The 18,827-nt window shown below is 36.8% G+C and overlaps 1 protein-coding gene across 3 annotated transcripts in view; it reads right to left on the reverse strand.

Moving 5' to 3' along the window:
- Positions 1–1,712: 1,712 nt before the first annotated feature.
- GUCY1B1 (guanylate cyclase 1 soluble subunit beta 1) overlaps positions 1,713–18,827 on the reverse strand; it is a 47,488-nt gene continuing 30,373 nt past the window's right edge. For 2 of the 3 annotated variants that reach the window (XM_040471672.1, XM_040471687.1), the window contains 10 exons: positions 16,996–17,193; positions 13,689–13,919; positions 13,163–13,279; positions 12,050–12,183; positions 8,581–8,778; positions 6,589–6,826; positions 5,416–5,556; positions 4,471–4,625; positions 4,002–4,128; positions 2,992–3,141 (listed from right to left, as the gene is read on the reverse strand). In XM_040471672.1, the coding sequence (XP_040327606.1) occupies positions 3,109–3,141; positions 4,002–4,128; positions 4,471–4,625; positions 5,416–5,556; positions 6,589–6,826; positions 8,581–8,778; positions 12,050–12,183; positions 13,163–13,279; positions 13,689–13,919; positions 16,996–17,193 (1,572 nt within the window). In that variant the 3' untranslated portion in view covers positions 2,992–3,108. Of the gene's footprint in view, positions 2,900–2,991; positions 3,142–4,001; positions 4,129–4,470; positions 4,626–5,415; positions 5,557–6,588; positions 6,827–8,580; positions 8,779–12,049; positions 12,184–13,162; positions 13,280–13,688; positions 13,920–16,995; positions 17,194–18,827 lie in introns of those variants that run through there. The other variant, XM_040471677.1, reaches the window with a different exon arrangement.

Raw genomic sequence — 18,827 nt, forward strand, 5'->3', positions numbered from 1 at the left:
GCAGGCTGGTGCCATCCACCCACCCAAAGAGCAGATAATTTGAATAGGAATTTCTCAAAAGAAGATATACAAATGACTAACCAGCACTTGAAAAGATGTTCAACATAAGCAGTCATGAGGGAAATACAAATCAAAACCACAGTGCGATGGCACTTCACGCCCACTGGAATGGCTTGGATCAGAGAAATGGACAATAGCAAGTGTTGTCAAGGATGTAGAGAAATTGCAACTTTCATACACTGCCAGTGGGAAAGAAAACTGGTGCCGCCACCTTGGAAAACAGTTTAGCAGCTTGCCACAGTTAAACCTAGAGTTCCATATGACCTAGAAATGAAACTCCTACGTTTAATACCAGAGAACTGGGAATATATATGGACACAAAAGCTTGTACAGATGATCATAAGTGTGATTCATATTAACCAAAAGTGGAAACAACTCAAATGTCCATGGTTTATGAAGGAATAAACAAAATGTGGCGAATCCATACAATAGAATATTACTGAACCATTAACAAGTAACGGAATACTGATTTATGTTACCACATGGACAAACCTTGAAAACTGTATGCTAAGCGCCGGATACAAAATGCCACATATTGTACAATTCTGCTATATGGAATGCTCAGAATGGGTAAATCTTTAGAAACAGGAAATAGATTAGTGTTGCCAGGGGCTGGGGGAAGGGGTTAATTGGGATTTACCGCTAATGATTACAGGATTTGGGGCGGGGGGGGGGGGCGGTCATGAAAATATTTTGGAATTAGTTGGTTGTACAACCTTGTGAATACACTTCTAAAAAGTGAACTGTACACTTCTAAAAAGTGAATTTTATAGTATGTGGGTGAGCGCTCAACAAAAGAAATAAAACCCAGCAGACTACAAAAAGCCAGAATATGAATTAAAAGGGAGTCGCCAGTTAGTAAATTTTTAAGAAGTGTAGAATCCAGGTGCTTGGTGAATGGTTGTGCCTTATAGGAGTCCTTTAACCTTTTCTTCATGTTTTAAAACTCTTACCAAAAAAATGTTTGTGAAATAACTGAACAGAAACAATAAAAAGAGGATGAAAACAAACAAACGTGAAGGGCTCATCAGGGTCAGTGCAACAGAGACACGTCAAGGAATTGTAGAAATTCGGAAGATATGCAGAGCAAAGTGAATGCACAGAACGTGTGCTGTGCAGGAGGATTAGGCAGGAGAGAATCTGGAGACACTTCCTGAGCATCTGCTGCTGGAAGAGGTCTAGAGTCTTGCTCCTGTGGCATTGATTCATCTTTAAGTGAGACCCTCATAAAACCCTGCCTGGTCTCCCTGCTGCCCCCTGTCCCCGTCTTACCTTGATCCCCCTCCTTTCTCATTCTCTACGTATTCTCTCAGTTCCTTAAATTGGATGAACACTACAAATATCACATATTGTAATTATTTGTACATGTGTCCTTCACTCCTGAAAGACTGAGATCCTCAAGGAATGATGTCATTTCCTATCGATCCATGGATCTGTCCCCCCCCGCCCCAGGTCTCGTCTTGCTTCTGCATTTAGTTGGTACTGAAGAAAAAGAGCATCTGAGACTAGCCCTATCTAAGAGCAGCCATTCAACTTCATAACAACACTGAATCAAAATTAAAGTGCAAAACAGGGAAAATTATAAAATGTATGTATAAACATGGCCAATAATGACATTAATATCATTTTTGGTGAAATAAAAACTGTCTAGAGACAAGTGGAAAAAATAATTTATTGCAGATTTTCTTACACAGGAACATGGAACATTTATACATGTATCATTGTGCTGATACGAAATACTAAATTTAAAGACAAACACTCTTACATAAATGTAGTTGCACTATATTTTATAAAGGTAGATATTAATAAATTATTTAAGAACAACAGGCCAATTATTCCAATAGGGATGCATTCTATGTCAAAATTAAAGTTAACTTTTCTGAACCTGATGGCCTGGATATAACCACATTCTTCCAAGCTAAGAAAAAGAAGCTCATTTCTGGAAATAAATGGCCAGAAATGGCTCTTACAGGAGTATCCCAGTAGTACTCCCAATTTTATTCTCAGATGTGGTTAGAGCCCTGACATTTATCTCAAGCTAATGTAATAGCTCACTGTGAAACAGTGCAACTTTTTATAACATGTTGTTAAAGGGATTTAATACAAGGGATATAGTACAAACTACAGAATTTTAGAGGAATTATAATGCCACATGATTTGGGTGAGCAACCAAATATTTTAAGAACAGAAATGTGCATCCTATATTTCTGATGAAAAATTAGCACAGTTCAAAATACTCATTATTTTCTTAGCATGGTATATTAATTCTTATTTTGGGAATCTGAAAATAAATTGCATTTTTTCCCCTAAAAGTTAGAATTCACTCTTTTAGAAAATGGTTTCTATGATGATGTACACCAACACGATATAAACTTTGTTATATGTTATTATAGTCATTAAAATATACATATACATATACATGGAACACTAAACAGATTTGGCAAACCATGATATGATATGTACACATGACCAAATACTGTTCAGTGTCATTTAATTAAATTCAACAACTACTTATTGGGTGCCTACCACTTGCAAATTACCATGTTAAGTAATGCTTGTAGTAGATCTTAAGACACATGAAATTCACATTATCCACATCTAAAGCCAAACTTTAGGTAATATACTAAACCTTGAAAATTACCAAAAGCAGAGCAAAGGTTGAATAACGAATAATGAAAGCTATGCCTAAGAGAAAGGCTTGGGGTCATTGCAAAGGACAAAGCGAAATCTGTATCCACAGGGAATAATTGCTTGGTGTGTGACAGGGGACAACTGGAGCCCATTCTGCGGTCCCCGTCATCCCACAGTCTGAAATTCAGTTATCATCCTGTGCTGGTTCCTTTAAAGAGTGGAATAAATAAGGGTTCATTTTCAGTGATAATAAAGCTTGTAGTATCCCCCAAAGATTTTCTTTTCTTTTTTTTTTTTTTAAATATATGCATGCACATCTGTTTTTCTAAGTCTTCCCATCATAATTCTGGGTGAAACAAGGACCACCCACCTAAAACGAGCAACACTTGAGGTAGGGCTTAATTTATCAGAAGAGCCTCAGTAAGCATGCCAAAACCACAAGTAAATTATCTAAAGTAAAAACAGCAGAAAGAAGATAAAGATAAATATTTTAAAACTTGGCATTCCATTCCTTTTAGGACTTATGCTCTACCAGCATTTTTAGGGGATGTATACGTTGGGAAAAGGAAATATAATCAAGTAGTCTCACCCTCTCTAAAGAACCTGTACATCAACAGGGAACAAAGTATCAACTTTACTTCTGTGTGTGGGAGTGTACGAGCCCAGCCTGAATCAGGATTCCAGTTTGGAGGGCTGGTGTCTAAAGTCAACTCTAGCACGTAGAAGTACAACCGGAGTATAACCACAGCACTAGCACGGACCTGAGGTTCCCCTATGCAATCATTTAGATTCTGGGAAAGTATAAATCGCTCTGCTTTCTAGGAAAAATGCACGAGGGCCTAGGATGTCTAAAGATCCCCTAACATTCCACAGGGAGATAGATTGGCCCTTAGAAGGATCTGAAGCTTCGTGATTAAGAAACCTCCCATAACTTGCAGTCCTGACTCTGGCCAGATGGTGATCTCAGAACCCCTTATGGAGCTAAGCAAAGAGGCCAGGGAGTCCCTCATTGTCCTCTCACCTCAGCCAGATTATGGAGGAGGAACCAAAAACTGGTCTTCCCTGTCTGGTGCTTTTTAGTTTAATTTTATTAGAGGTAAAAAGCCGGCAACAATAAAGTATCCCCTAAGAAGTTTTTATTGTTCTAACTGGCTCATTAATGTTTCAGTACTTACAGTGCTTTACCTGAGAGTTCATTTCAGCAAGTAAGAATTCTTTTCAAAGGAGACATATTTTCAGTGATTATAATTTAGCTCCTTGTATTTATATTCTGTCTTTAAAAAACGTAACTGCATGCTGATTAGTCATACCTCTGTTCCTGTATTTTTTCTGGATAGAAACCAAACTTGCATTGGCTCTTTTTTACCCTTCATGGACACTGGGCCTCTGTGCTCCAAATGGAATTGTGGATCTGAGTTTTCTGGTGTCATAAGACATCTAAAAGATAGGGGACAGGGAATAGGAAAAGACGTCTTGACTATGGTTGTATGGAGAAAGGGACATGAACCGAAGTTCGAAATCAAGACAGTAATGACACATGTTAAAACTGTATTTAAAAGTAACACAGGATTTTAGTAATGGTGGTCACGCAAGGAATTCCTAAGGTGGTGTAGATTCATTGAAAGTGGGAGTGATGATCCGTTCTCAAATAAAAAATAAACAATCCTAAGAGCATAAGTGATGACTGTTTAAAAGTAACAAAATCATGCAGAGAGTTAAACCACATGCGAAGAGACATTTTTCTTGCAAATCAGTAAATACCAAGACCTGTTCTCTTACCTGTATGTGTATTCAGACACATTTATTTTTCCCTTTTCTCCAGTGGTTTCTGTTCTGCTTGTGAGGTTAACAGTATTTCCAAAAAGACAGTATCGAGGCATCCTCTGCCCTATGACACCAGTAACTACTTCTCCAGTGTGTATCCCTATGGTTATCTGCAGAAATCAAAGGTTTGTTTCAATAAGCTCGATCACCAAAACACTAATTTTTGATTACTTTATGTCATAGAATAACGTAAAGTCATCATAAAGAAATCATAAGAATTCTCTGGAAGAACTCCAAGTGTATTACAGACAAAATAAAAAACTCTCGGGGCGCCTGGGTGGCTCAGTCGGTTTAGCGACCGACTTCGGCTCAGGTCATGATCTCACAGTTTGTGAGTTCAAGCCCCACGTCGAGCTCTTTGCTGACGGCTCAGAGCCTGGAGTCTGCTTCAGATTCTATGTCTCATTCTCTCTCTGCCCCTCCCCCACCTGTGCTGTGTCTCTGTCTCTCAAAAATAAATAAATGAAAAAAAAATTTTTTTTAAAGAGATTAAAGGAAAGGTAAAAAAAAATCAAGCATTAATATTAAAAAAAAAAACTCTCACAAAATCTGTCTTCCAAGAGAAATATTCTTTTTCTAAAGTCAGAAGATTCCAAAGATATGAATCTGGCAACTTATATGAGATGCAGGAAAGAGATTTTTAAAAAATAAACCAGAAAGGATAGGAAGTTTGGTCTCATCCTCTTGATTTCAGTACATGGAACAGACTAGGTAGTTTCAAAAAGGTGGACAGATTTCCCATCTCTGTGAAAAAATGTAATACAATGGGTTCAAAAATATTATAGTCTGTTGTCATGATGATGTCTTCCCTTATACGTAATGACTGCCTGCCAAAGAATGTGAGTCAGTTGACCACAAAGGTCTGCTACTGCTATTATAGTATCTATTTTATTTACTAACCTGAACAGATTCTCCATCTACTTGAACCTGGCCAGCAATTTCCATCATATCCAAGGCCAGGTGGCAAATGGATCGTGCATGGTGGATGCATGGCTCTGGTAAACCACTCACTGTCATATACTTATCACCAACTGTCTCCACCTAACACAGCACATATATTTACATGGTCATTGGTTACAATAAACATTACTGTTTCATTTGCTACCCTTCTATATAAACAACATTTCCCCAAGGCTACCAGTAACTTTAAACTTTCCTCCCATGAATTCGTTTAAAATTATAATACATTCAGTTCCAACAAGATGAAACCTTGTAATTATTTGAAACTTGCACACAGCACTTGAGGTCTTTGATTACAGCCAGGCACGGACACAGCATTATTTCCCCCCCTAGCAATTCCTGGTTTCTCATCTCAGATACGCTTATAATTCACTAGAACAATTTATTACCAGTATCTCCCTAAAATAATGATGGTTTATGACACAAGAGCCACTGCCCAACGTCCAATGGTTTATCATGTTCAATAACCATTTACATTTATGATGTGCTCACAAAATGTCACACTGTACCTCAGAAAACCACTACAAAATAAATAGTCCTTGTGGCACTCCTATTACTCCAGATGCCTGGAGATGGTCTGGTTAACATTCTTGCTTTTATGAAGCAATAATCCCCTGACTTCATTTTTTCCAATATTATATTTGTTTTTAATTGAAACAAAGCACATAAATGCCTTATAAATGTTTATCTTCAGGTCGGTGTAATCTAAAAGCAAACCCGAGTCCCCAGTCCCCTTCTCATGCTCTAAGACTTCTTGACTATGCAAAGCATTTATGTATTTCAGTAAAAATGTCTCCGACAGAGCACTAAAACAAATGCTATGTTTACATGATGGGTGAGAAACAACCTGTGCAGATTCATTAATGTAAGTGCAAAAAGCTGCTGAACATTTCATTTGAACCAGGGAACTATCAGCTCTATTCATTTTGGTTACAGGGAAGAGAAAGGTTTACAACAAGAGGTAAATTATTTAAGAAAATGGTAAACAGTGGATACATGGAGGCCTACTGCACCAAGGCTGTAGGGCTATAGTCAGAGAATGGTGCCTTGGAACATAGGGTCTCAAAATTCAGACTCTGAAGGGCACTGCATTAGGATGTGGTCCGGACTTGCCTTATAAACAAATGGATTTTTCCGGGAGTCAGTCAGTGTGTCAAATCTGGTGTAGAGGTCATTGAGCAGGTTTACAATCTTCATGGCCCCTTCTCCAGATGCATGCTTGCTACAGAAGGCATTGAAGCCCACAATGCCACTGAAGAGGATGGTCACGTTGTCATATCTCTTGGCAGGCACTGGACGCTTGTGTCTCAGCTCATTGGCAACGGATGGAGGGAGGACAGAATACAACAGCCTATTCAGCGGGATGGAGAAAAAGCCGCAGGAAGAAATGCTGGGAATCACAGAGTTTTGACGTCGTTTGTACCGTAAAATCCTGGAGTCTTATAATATGACACCCATTATTAGCCATCTATGTGTTTTCAAAAATACCATAATTTATTTGTTTTAATCACATGCAACACCTCCAAATCCAAACCAATTCAAACTAAATGGAAATAAGGCAACCAAATAGGCAAAGCAGGACCCTGGCAATAGGAAGTCAGAGTTTTCATCCGTGGTACTGAATTTTGAACTGTTATTACAGCATTCACAGTAGGAAAGTTGTCATTACCAGCACTTAGAACACTGTCTGAGTAGTATAATACCAGGACCGTGTTTATCTCTCAGGAATAAGAAGTTTACCTGAATTTGTGTAAATACCATTAAACCAAGTAGATCTCCTCCCAATCTCATTCATGCCTCTTTCTTCCGTCGAAGAAACGGAAAAAACAGGTGGAGCCTGGGCTCGGCAAGAAAAGACTGTGCTTCTATAGGCAATCCTGCGGTTTTTCGATGGCATCAGGTACCACGCAGAGGGACAAGTGTGGTAAGCACAACGGGAGGAGGGTGAGAGCCGAGGGACTGATAGGACAGAAGCAGAAACTGGGGTAACCGATGGCTCTTGGCATGAGGACCCAGAGGAAGAAATGATGCCTCTCTACCTTTTTCTTCCCTAAAGCCAGAGGACGTACTGTGCTAAGTTGAATCTTACAAGCCTCATACAATGTGTTATTTTCAAGGATGAAGTTGTACCACATACCAATAAAACCTACAGTTTGAATTTTTTTTTTTTTTAAGCAGTGGGAGGAATTTGAGCCGCCTGTCCCATATCCTTTTTGAAATCTGCAAAATATCTGGAGGGATTCAGGGATCTGTTGAGGGCCACAAGGAAAGTAAAGAGGCATCAAAGAAACCAGATATAGCTTTCAGCTTCTCTATACAAAGGTCAAGACAAGTGAATTAAGAAGCTATGTATAGACAGACATTAAATGTCGTTCTCTATTTCATCCATGTTATTAATAAACAGTTAACTGGCGTGTTTATGTGTGGGCACAGCATTCATTTCAGGGCAACCACACACATATCAATGCAAAGAAAAGTACAGAAAATGATGCTGTTATCAATATTCTGGGTGTTCAAGTAGAATGAAATAGTTCTTAGGAGAAGTCAGACAGATCACTTCAATTCTCCGACAAGCCATCAAAAATGAATACCCAAGACCCTGGGTAAAATCTCTCATCAATGTCCAGTGATTTAGTGCCTTTAACGAATACATACAAGCAAGGCCAAGTAGTATGCACAGTGCATATATGAATGAATTATTTGAAAATGAAGGCCAATTCTAAGTACAGTGTTCACTGCAACCCCGAGAACCCAGCCAGCCCTTGGCACACAGAGGATGCTTCGAACATATCTCTCATATGAAGGAAGGAATGAATGGATACTTCACCTTTAAATACACACTTGGATTATTGTATTGATTTTCAGGGAGGTATTATGGCATTTATTCTTTCAACTTAGTTTCTAAAACTAGAAGACACATTTCCACTACCATTAAGACTGATGTATTTTTGTATGCATAATTTCTTTCTAAGTGATATGGAAGATTCTTACCTACTACTCCAGAGTATAACAGGTTCCGTGCCTTTCTACTTTGGTTACCAAACTTAACCACAGTAGGGTCACAATATACAACGCCCTTCCTTACCCACAAGGTTACATTCTTACGTGTCTGTCTTTTTCTTTTCATCTTCCAAGGCTCTTAATGTGAGCTGCAGCCTATCTGTGAGGATTTCCAGTTCTTGGGTCAGTTTGTATTCCTCTCTGAATTGTTCTCCCAAGAGAACGAGATCGCGCGTGGCATCATGCAAAGGGATGTCACTTAGGTACAGACCTCTCCTTGTCAGATCGTCCAGGTTCATCACACTGGTAGATAGGGAAATGAGGAGAAGTCAGTGCCAACTTGTGTACATGCTAACATCAAGCCTGACTACTGTCAAGGAGTAAAATCTGGTCATCTCCTACCATTCAATAGGTCAGGCTAAAGACAGAAAAAAAAAAAAAATGGAGAGTTGCATGAAGACTATAACTTCATTCTTTCATATATTTAAAAATCTATCAAGGAGCAGGGGCGCCTGGGTGGCTCAGTCGGTTGGGCGTCCGACGTCGGCTCAGGTCATGATCTTGGGGTCACGAGTTTGAGCCCCGCGTCAGGCTCTGTGCTGACCGCTCAGAGCCTGGAGCCTGTTTCGGATTGTGTCTCCCTCTCTCTGACCCTCCCCCCGTTCATGCTCTGTTTCTCTCTGTCTGAAAAATAAATATTAAAAAAAAATCTATCAAGGAGCAGTGAACTTGACATACATTTTTGCCAAATCTCACTTTTTGATTCCATCAGCCTAAACTGAAAGATAAAGGAGAAAACTATCCTGTGAAAATTAACCTGGTATTTAACACGTGGCCGTTATGGACTGCAATCACATTTTCCCCTCATTATAAAGAGATGGAGAAAACTTTCTTTTTGCCCTCTGTAACAGGGATGATAATGCTTCTTTTGAGAAACCAGTTCATTGTTGCCTTATGCATCCATTGACTGTTGTAACTGGTTGCTTTTCTCTTTTAGATGCAGTGATAAAAAGTTTACAATCAGATTTATGACCTATCTTCCACATGTATTTTATGTGCTTATAACTTTATGACATGTATTTTATGTGCTACTCTTACTTCTGATTCTAATTTCTTCTACTACTTTTGTTTGCTTTGAAAATTTTTCTCATTTTTGAAACATTATATAATCTTACTAAAGTGTATGCATATTTGTAACCTATTTTTTTTTTTTTTTACCAAAGTTATTTTCAGATTAGCATAATAGGGGCACCTGGGTGGCTCAATTGGTTGATCATCCAACTTCAGCTCAGGTCATGATCTCATGGTTCATGGGTTAGAGCACTGTGTCGGGCTCTGTGCTGACAGCTCAGAGCCTGAAGCCTGCTTCAAATTCTGTGTCTCCCTCTCTCTCTGCCCCTCCTCTGTCTCTCTCTCTCTCTCAAAAATAAACAAACATTAAAAAAAAATAGCATAATTGTATTGATTCAGTGATGATCTGATAAGTGACTGCTTTTTAAACATTTATTTTTTGGTTAAAATATCTTAAGGTTATATTATTGGTTTGAATTCTTTAAATATAAAGTAATAACTTCTGGGCATTCACAATAAGAATTTCTCTAAAATGACATAAGGAGTTGTGGCTTTACTGAAGAATTTTGGATTAATAAAATGTCCCCTTGTTATACATTCTCAGCAGAAATGTCCACAAATCAAAGCCAACATAAGCATGTCAATATAGAAAAATAAAATGATCAAAGACTTTAGTGATGAACCATATGGTTTCTTTAGATTTTGTTAAAATGCATATGTATGTTAACCTTGAACAACTCGGCTCAATGGCAGAATAGACTCATCTGAAAAGAGGACAGTTCACCTGCTAGCTGATATACAAGAACTGCCCATGAACAGAGAAAAAAAAAAAAAAAAAAGATTATAAGCTTAAAATAAAAATGGCTAAAAATTCTTGTATGGAGTTTAAAAACAATCAAATTATATCTCACTTTTCTGTGTGTGTGTGTGTGTGTGTGTGTGTGTGTGTGTGTGTGTGTGAAAGAGTACCTGTGTGCACACGAGGGAGTGGGGGAGGGGCAGAGGGAGACAATCTTAAGCAGGTTCCATACTCAGCAGAGCCCCACACAGGACTCAATCCCATGACCCTGGGATCATGACCTGAGCCGAAAAGAGAGTCAGATGCTTAACTGACTGAGTCACCAAAGTGCCTCTCTGTCTCATTTTTCTAAAAATTTACTTATTATCTTAATGAACTAGTAACATTTTTCCCCTAAATTTAAACTAATCATCTTAGAATTATTTTTAAGTAAAACTGCTTTTAGTGGATCTCATTTAACACAAGTACAAATCTTTCTAAATACACGGACAGGTACCATATGACAAATTGTGAATGTGTCAATATGTGACCAATTTCTTCATATGGTAATTAACAAAGAGCCTCCAAATCTTCTGCTTCTGTTTCTAAAGAGACCTTTATCTCCATGAATAGAAATTGTCCCTATTGAACAGCTGTCATTCTACTAAAGCTCAACATGAAAAGGGCAAAAGAAAAAAAAAAACCACATTGATAGCAGATAAAAATATAGTTAGAACAATGAAAGTGACTAATAAAAAGATATAAAGGGTTGATATTCTCTAAGTTTGTCTCTTTTATTTTCATGATGCATATTCTCAGGAAAAAATAATCATTAGTCTTATGTAGTCGTTAATAGTGTATTAATAATATTAAAGGAAGTTATAAAGCTCAGTAGATTTTTCAGAAATTTTCAGGCAGTATCTTTAAATGAAGAGTGATCATGGTGGACTTTAAATTAAATTTTTAGCCAGTAGCTCAGCAAAATATGCTGTAGTGAATGTGTTACTAAATAATGTGCATAGGTTTCTGTCATACAAAGTTATAAATACACAAAATACCACCTAAAAAGTTCCAGTTATCTTTTTCTATTTTTCTAAGTAAATTTAGGTATGTTTTTCTTATTCTGAGTTGCCATGCATCTTTTGGTAAAATGTTTTTTCAAATTGGAAAAATATCCTACAGTTTTACTTCCTTCTGGTGTTCATTACAAAAAACATAATTTACATAAATTTCAATGTAATAATATATTTTGAATAGTATATCCTGATTAAAGTAGCTAAATATTTTGAATATAGGGTAGTTATATTTTAAATCTAGAAATAACTGTAGAAAGTAATTTTTCAGTGCCAAATATACCCATGTATTTATGTCATCATATTAAATGCTTTATGGAATTTCTTTTCTACGTGGTGCCTCTTTGGAAGGTACAAAGCTAAGCATTAGCTACCTGCAGATTAGATTTTTCCATGATCTGATGGCATATACACTTGGCACATTGATTAAGACAGGACAAATTAAAAAAAAAAAAAGAATACAGGATTTCTTCTAAGCTTGTTACAAATGTTAAATGAAATTATCCTTGTACTAGAGTGCTGTATGAACAGGGGCTGTAATACCTAATTATACTTGAAACATGTAGACATCATTAAATAAGATGCTTTTGAATTTCTCTGTTAGCTAAAAATGGGTATTTCTATCTATTATAATTGATCTAAAAATGATTACCTTGGTGAACACAGAAAAAGGATGCTATCAGCTTCAGGTAAGTAGATCATCTGCCCCTTGAGACGTAAGCAGCTGCTCTCAGTCCCAGTCAGCTCATCCTCACATTCTAATTTCTCTACATCCAACAGTCCTTCCTTGAAAAAGCAAGACACAGCTATTAAACTAGTACCTTTCTCCCTACGCAACAAGTCAGCAAAAAGAAGGACATGTATACCTCATTTCCCACCAAAGTGTCCAGGGGGAATAAGGACACCAAGTAGATCAGGAAGGGCATTTCACAGAAATACTGCCAGGTAATAAGCAAAGTGATTACCTTGCGAACACTGCAGAAAAACGAACTGACTATCTCCTTTGGACCCAAAAAGATAATAGTCTTACTATGCTTGCATATTGTTTTAAAGCTATTGTGAATCTTATTTCTGATTTTCCAGTATGGCTCCAACATATAATACTAAGTTCTATGAAAAAAAAAGAAACCAAGTGTCTCTATTCCCCATACCTGCATTCACAGAGAGGTTGGGAGTAGTTCCAAACACATAAAGTATGTGTGGGTAAGACCTTTCCAAGGGCTTCAGGAAGGACAAAATATATATTCTAGGACACGTTTGCTGTACCACTCCCAAGAACAGAAACTATGAGATCTGGGTATTCCTTAAACATTCAACCAAAAGAATATTTTATCACTTTTAAATTTCCACAAAATGGCACCAAGAATAATAGACAATTTAAGAAGAATTAAATCAGTGGCTTTGGGTGAAGTTAAAAAAGTGTATTTTTTTTTTATCAGTTCTTCTGATGTCTAAAATAGTACATGGTAGCTGTACAGGGAGTAAAAGATATTTGTTTTATTATGTGAAATTGCATTGTCCCAACAATACAGTCTCAAAATTTACTTTTGTTAATTTTGATCAGTTAGTAAGAGTTCCAGTGCTGCTCAGGCAAACCAAAAATCAATAATCTTGCCTTTGAAACAGGACTCCCTCTGAGGTTTGGTTTGAATTTTTCTATACCTTCTCCATATAATAGAATAGTATAGTAGGTAACTTTCCATCAGGGACACTTCTAAGATATAACATCCCTTACTCACATTGAAAGAAATAATATTTTGATTACCTTGCTTCTCAATACAAAAACTGTATTGATGTGCGAAAGGATCCCATGGAAACTAATGTCAATATGAGGACGAACCAGAGAGAAGACAGACAACAGACTGCAGTTCCCAGGTTGGAGCTACAATGTGGATGAAAAGAAAGGATCATGTGACCAGTAGAAATAATTCTTATGATTTGAGATTAGATTAAGCCAGCTCAGTAAGACTTTAAAGTAGAAAATCATAATCATTTGGTAGGGGAGTTGCTTATGACTAGAAAGTTACCCATTTTCTCATTAAAACAATAGTATCCCCATGTAATTTCCCATTATCCCTGTGAGTGATTAAAACAGAAAAAGAATAAATAGCTGTCCTAGGGAAAGTTGCAGTATGCTCAAATACACTTAGCTCAGTTTAAAAAACTTATGTGATATACGATGTACTGCACATTACATGATATATAATCAATGTATTAAGTGAATAAATGGCCACATATAACAACTCTAGAGCCTTTGCCTCAGACCTCAAGGAAGTGTGATGTCATTTTACCTGGGGAAGCACTCTATATATGGCATTGCCACACTGAGTAACCACCAGGTCCCGGTCAAATATTATATGGAAAGGAAAAGCTTTGCAGAAGGTATACGGGCTGATGCGTGATTCCTGGGTACCGTTTTCTTCAAATCTATCAAGATCTTCATAAAAATCTTCTTCTTTTGACTCTTTTTCCTCAATTAAAAATTGAGTATGATCACATTCTTCATTTCTTTGCTGAATAACCTGGATTTTTCAGAGGGGGAGATGAGTTAATTGCCTGCATTTCAGTTTACTTAAAATCCTAAATGCCTAAGAAACTGGTTATGAGAATTGCATTTAGAGAGTTCATTTTAAAATATGCATAAATGCAAATACTATGCATGTCTTAAATAGGAAACTATTTCTGGACATTGACTTATGCAATTCGAAGACTGAAAAATTACTTACAATAAAATTGCAAATCTGGTATGAATCCTTCAGCAGCCCAGATGGCTTCTTTGATAGAATTGGGAGAAAATCACCCCCTTGTCCTGGTAGGCTCAGCCCGCTCAGCCAGGTACAATTGTACAGTGAATACCCCACAAACCATACAAAGTGGTTTTATTTAATATGATAAAAAATGATATGTGCAAACAGAAGGAAATGAAATAATACAGCTACATATTTAAAAATACATGCAATGTCACTTTTTATCCGTCAAATAGCAATTATACAACATACCAAATTGGGTAAGATACAGAAAAAGAGTTATCTCGAATACCACAAGTGGGAGGGGATCTTGATTAAATTTTCTGAAGGGTAGATTGATAATATACAAGTAATCCCTAAAAACTTGTGCATTCTTCAATCTAATTACAAGTCTAGGAACTCATTCTAGGGAAGCAATCATAATAGTGAGTAAAGCTCTATAATTTACAGAAATAGTGACATTTCTAAAATATCACGCATAGGCAAATACATTATTAAGGTATAGAAAAGATGTTTATTCTTTTGAGTTTAAGAAACCAGAAACAACACATCCTCTTCCAAAAGGAAAAACTGTATCTCAACTGTGGCCCGATCCAAATGGGAAGTAGTGGGCACAAAAGTTCTTCAGTTATAAGCTCAATGAAGGCAGAATGTTGCTCTTTTTGGCTTTTTTTGCTCATGCATTCCCAGCAGCACACTCTGAGACTTAAGAACAAATCACAATTAACGTGACACCCTTGTACATATTCTTTCAAATCGTTTCATGATGAAATTAGGATATTACTCCCGGGAGTCACACTCACCTACTACACTGGCTAAATATTAGTATTTTTATCGATGATTTAAACAGTCTGCTTCACTAAGGTTGTTTTCGCTAAAGTTTCATGAACAAAATAAGACTCAGTCTTCAAATTCAAGCCCAGTTTTGATGGTCTGCTCTGGTTCCATTTTAGCTAAAGGAACTGAATTATATGCAACCTAAATTTACTAATTAATTCCTCAATCTTGTTCCTTTGTTTTGATTAAATTGTCAAAATGAACTGCCTTCTTCAAAAAAAAATGTTTTTAATGTTTATTTATTTTTGAGAGAGAGAGCGAGCAGAGGACAGGCAGAGAAAGACAGAGACACAGAATCCGAAGCAGGCTCCAGGCTCTGAGCTGTCAACACGGAGTCCTACGTGGGGCTCGAACTCACGAACCACTAGATCGTGACCTGCGCCAGTCAGACACTTAACCAACTGAGCCACCCAGGTGCCCCTAAATGAACTGCTTTCTGATCATATTTTTAAGCTCTCGTTGGCATACCACTTCTTGACACGGTATAATATTCCTTAAGTAGTTAAATTATCTGGTAACCCTGGACTCGTTAAGCTTACGGATTCAACATAAGAATACTTCAGGAAATTAAAGGTGTCTTTGACAAAAATTAAATGTACCAAATATAACTAAAACTGAAAATATTCCAGAAGGTCTGTGTTGGAGCACTTAAATACATGAAGGTCACAAGGCAACAAAATATTGTATAAAGGAAACTGTGCAACTAAGTAAAATCTTGAATTTTATATAGAGTGTGCTCACGGCTGCCAATCTCCCATGCCAAGTACACTGATAACCATAGCAACTGCAATCTCCAAGTGCACCCTGATTTGTGTTTTTTTCTTGAAGTTTCTACGTACTTGTCTTTTGCTCAACCTGCCTAAATAAAAACCAAACACAAGAGTAGACACAGTATGCTAAAAGCCCCTGATAAAGGCTCACTAGGCATAAGTGTAGCATTAGTTTGGGGTCAGGATCAAAAATAAGAAATAAAAGGCATATAATATTTTGGCTAAATTCCAGCGAGATTCCTAGCCATGGATACATTTTGATTCTCTACCCACGGTTTTAATTTTTTAAATGTCTCTGGATTTGATAATGTCAAGTTACACAGAGTCCTACTTTCTAGTTGTAGAAAACCTAAGGATGCACCTGGGACTCACCCACAAGTGTCACACCAAGAATTGACATCAACTCTTGAAAGAAAGAAAACCACCGAATCTAACATGGCATTACTAGATTAAATATATGGGACACTTTTCCAATATAAACAATTTAAAGATGACAATTTTCATTTTGTATAATATTGTACTTAAAGTTTGGGCTTCCTGTATGTGCTAGAACATAACTCTGACATCTAAGAAATAGCCATAAAGAAAAAAAGTTGAAATAGGATATCTCTCTCCCTAATTCTTTATTTTCTTTATTACACAGCTGATGTAGCACTACCCTGATATTTTCACTCAAAACTTAGAGCACGTATTATCAATAGCAACAAATTTTTTAAATATTAAGACCTGACTTCTTTCACCAAGTAATCCAATTTTTTCTAAAAGAACAAAATTTTTAGATCACAAAATGAAAGATCCCAACTATTATTTCAGGAACAGATAAAAAGAATCTACAGAGACAATGATCAGTAAAATAATATCTAATATTATATATGTATATCTTATATATCTTAGAATTTGACTATCCACATTTTGGGTTTTCTGTATTGTGAAGGCTACAGCTTAACCAGTCACTTTTCCTTCTGCTACCCAGCTGATGCATACAGGAAATGCAAGCTAGGTTTCACATTGCCTTAAGCAATGTATAATTGGAGAGAGATTTCTGCTGCCATAGGGAAAAAATATCCTGTATAATGATTTCCAAGGCCAAATATAGAATATTGCTGGTGTAGCACTGTTATGGCTCATAAATATGCCTTTGGTGAGGTCCACTAGAAATGACAGCTACAGGTAAATTCACAGTGTCATGTTTAATATTCTGTATGTCAGATGTGTTCAGAAGAGCCTCCATTACTGACCATTACCTTCATGTCTATTTCAGTGCCATGTATTTGTTGAGCTACTGTTTTGATGATTCCGATGACAATATCCTGAAGTCCTTCTCTCTCTGAGTAGTAGTGCAGAATGAGTCCTTTGCCCTTTTCTGCATCAGTGCACCTAAAGGAAGGCGCACGCATACCTGGGTAGATAGTAGCAAGGTGGTCATGCAGAGCATCAAGATTCTGTAATAAAGAGGAAATGAGGTGAATAAATGATGCTTCCACAATGGCAGCTGACTTTGAGAAAGCAAGATAAGGAAACAAGGCTCAAATCTGACGTTAGTTGGTGGATTGACTGAATAAACATTCACATAACACAGCCTTCCCTTGTGCATGGAGACAACTACAAGGCAAGAACCACACGTGGAGAGAACTTAAGGCTAAGGTAATAGAATTAATAAAAATATCTGAGCCTATTATCAGTTAATACATTTTTAAAAAGGATAAATAAACAAGTGGGATGCAAAAAGAATGGGCTAAAGCAAAGATATACGTATTTATAGGAGTTTGGGGAAGTTGTGTATGCATGTTATGATAAACAATACGGATGCCAAAAGTGACCCCATGTTACCCTCTGTTTACATTACAAACCTAAAAATCATTCATTAAAAAACTATATCAGAGTGATAAGCATATGAAAATATAAGCATACTACTTTGTGAAGTAATATTTTAGAATTAACATTTTCTAAATTAAAGTGGCAGAATTTCTTCATATTCATTAGTAGCCTCCAATCAAGATACAGCTTCGTAGCTGACCTGTGAAATGATTATCTTTTGGACCTGAATCTTGGAAAACTAAAACAAATAAATTTACCAATAAGTATTTTCTGTTCTTGCAGCTTTGCCATTAATAGACCATGCCAAACTAGCATGCATGCATTACTCACTAATACACAAAACTTGTTTGCATAAACATCACCAGGAGAAATGGTGCAAACAATATGTTTTCCTTAGTCCAACATGGTTTTTCAAATAACAGTTGATAATGTGTTTGTGTGTGTGTGTGTGTGTGTGTGTGTGTGTGTGTGTGTGTTACACATATATGGTAGGATACCCACAACATAGCATGGTAAAAGAATTAAGAACAAGGTAGCTTTAGAAGTTAGACTTTGATTTAAAACATGACATTGCCCTCAGCCCCATAACAGCATGGAACTGAATTGTCAACACCTAAATGAGAAAGGAAACAATTATCCCCTAGAGACTACATAAAGGGACGTAGCCTTGCTGGCACCTTCATTAGAGTCTAGTGAAACTTTAATGGACCTTGACCTCTAAAAATATAGTATAATAAATTTGTGTTGTTTTAGACATTTATATCTGTGGTAATTTGTTATGATAGCAATAAAAACTAATACACCAAGCAAATACTAATCCATCAATAACTGATGATTATCACTAAAAACAAATGGGTAAAATAAAATAGTTTCAGAATGCCATGAGCATAAAAGAATGCATCAAAAAGGTGCTGGAGATAGGCCAAAATTGAACTATAGTTCCAGTTCCAAATGTCTCAAAGAAGTCAATTAGGGAAACAAAAGTATCTAGTAAGATATTAGGAGGTAAATACAAGGTAGCTCGACGGGTACCCAAATTTGCGAAATATTCCACTAAGGCACCAATGGCACTGTGGTTTAATTTTCTCTCCTCTCCTTTCAGTGATTCATCCATTCTATAAAGTTATTTCATATGCATTATATATTATGAACCGTATGTGGTACAGGCTGGTGGCAGGGTAGAGGTTAAGATACAAATCTGCATGACATAAATCTTGACTTTAGGCAGCTCATGGCTCATATCATAAAAGAAATGTAC

This window comes from Herpailurus yagouaroundi, unplaced genomic scaffold (genome assembly GCF_014898765.1).
Source record: "Herpailurus yagouaroundi ecotype Mexico unplaced genomic scaffold, PumYag 28, whole genome shotgun sequence".
Taxonomy (NCBI): domain Eukaryota; kingdom Metazoa; phylum Chordata; class Mammalia; order Carnivora; family Felidae; genus Herpailurus; species Herpailurus yagouaroundi.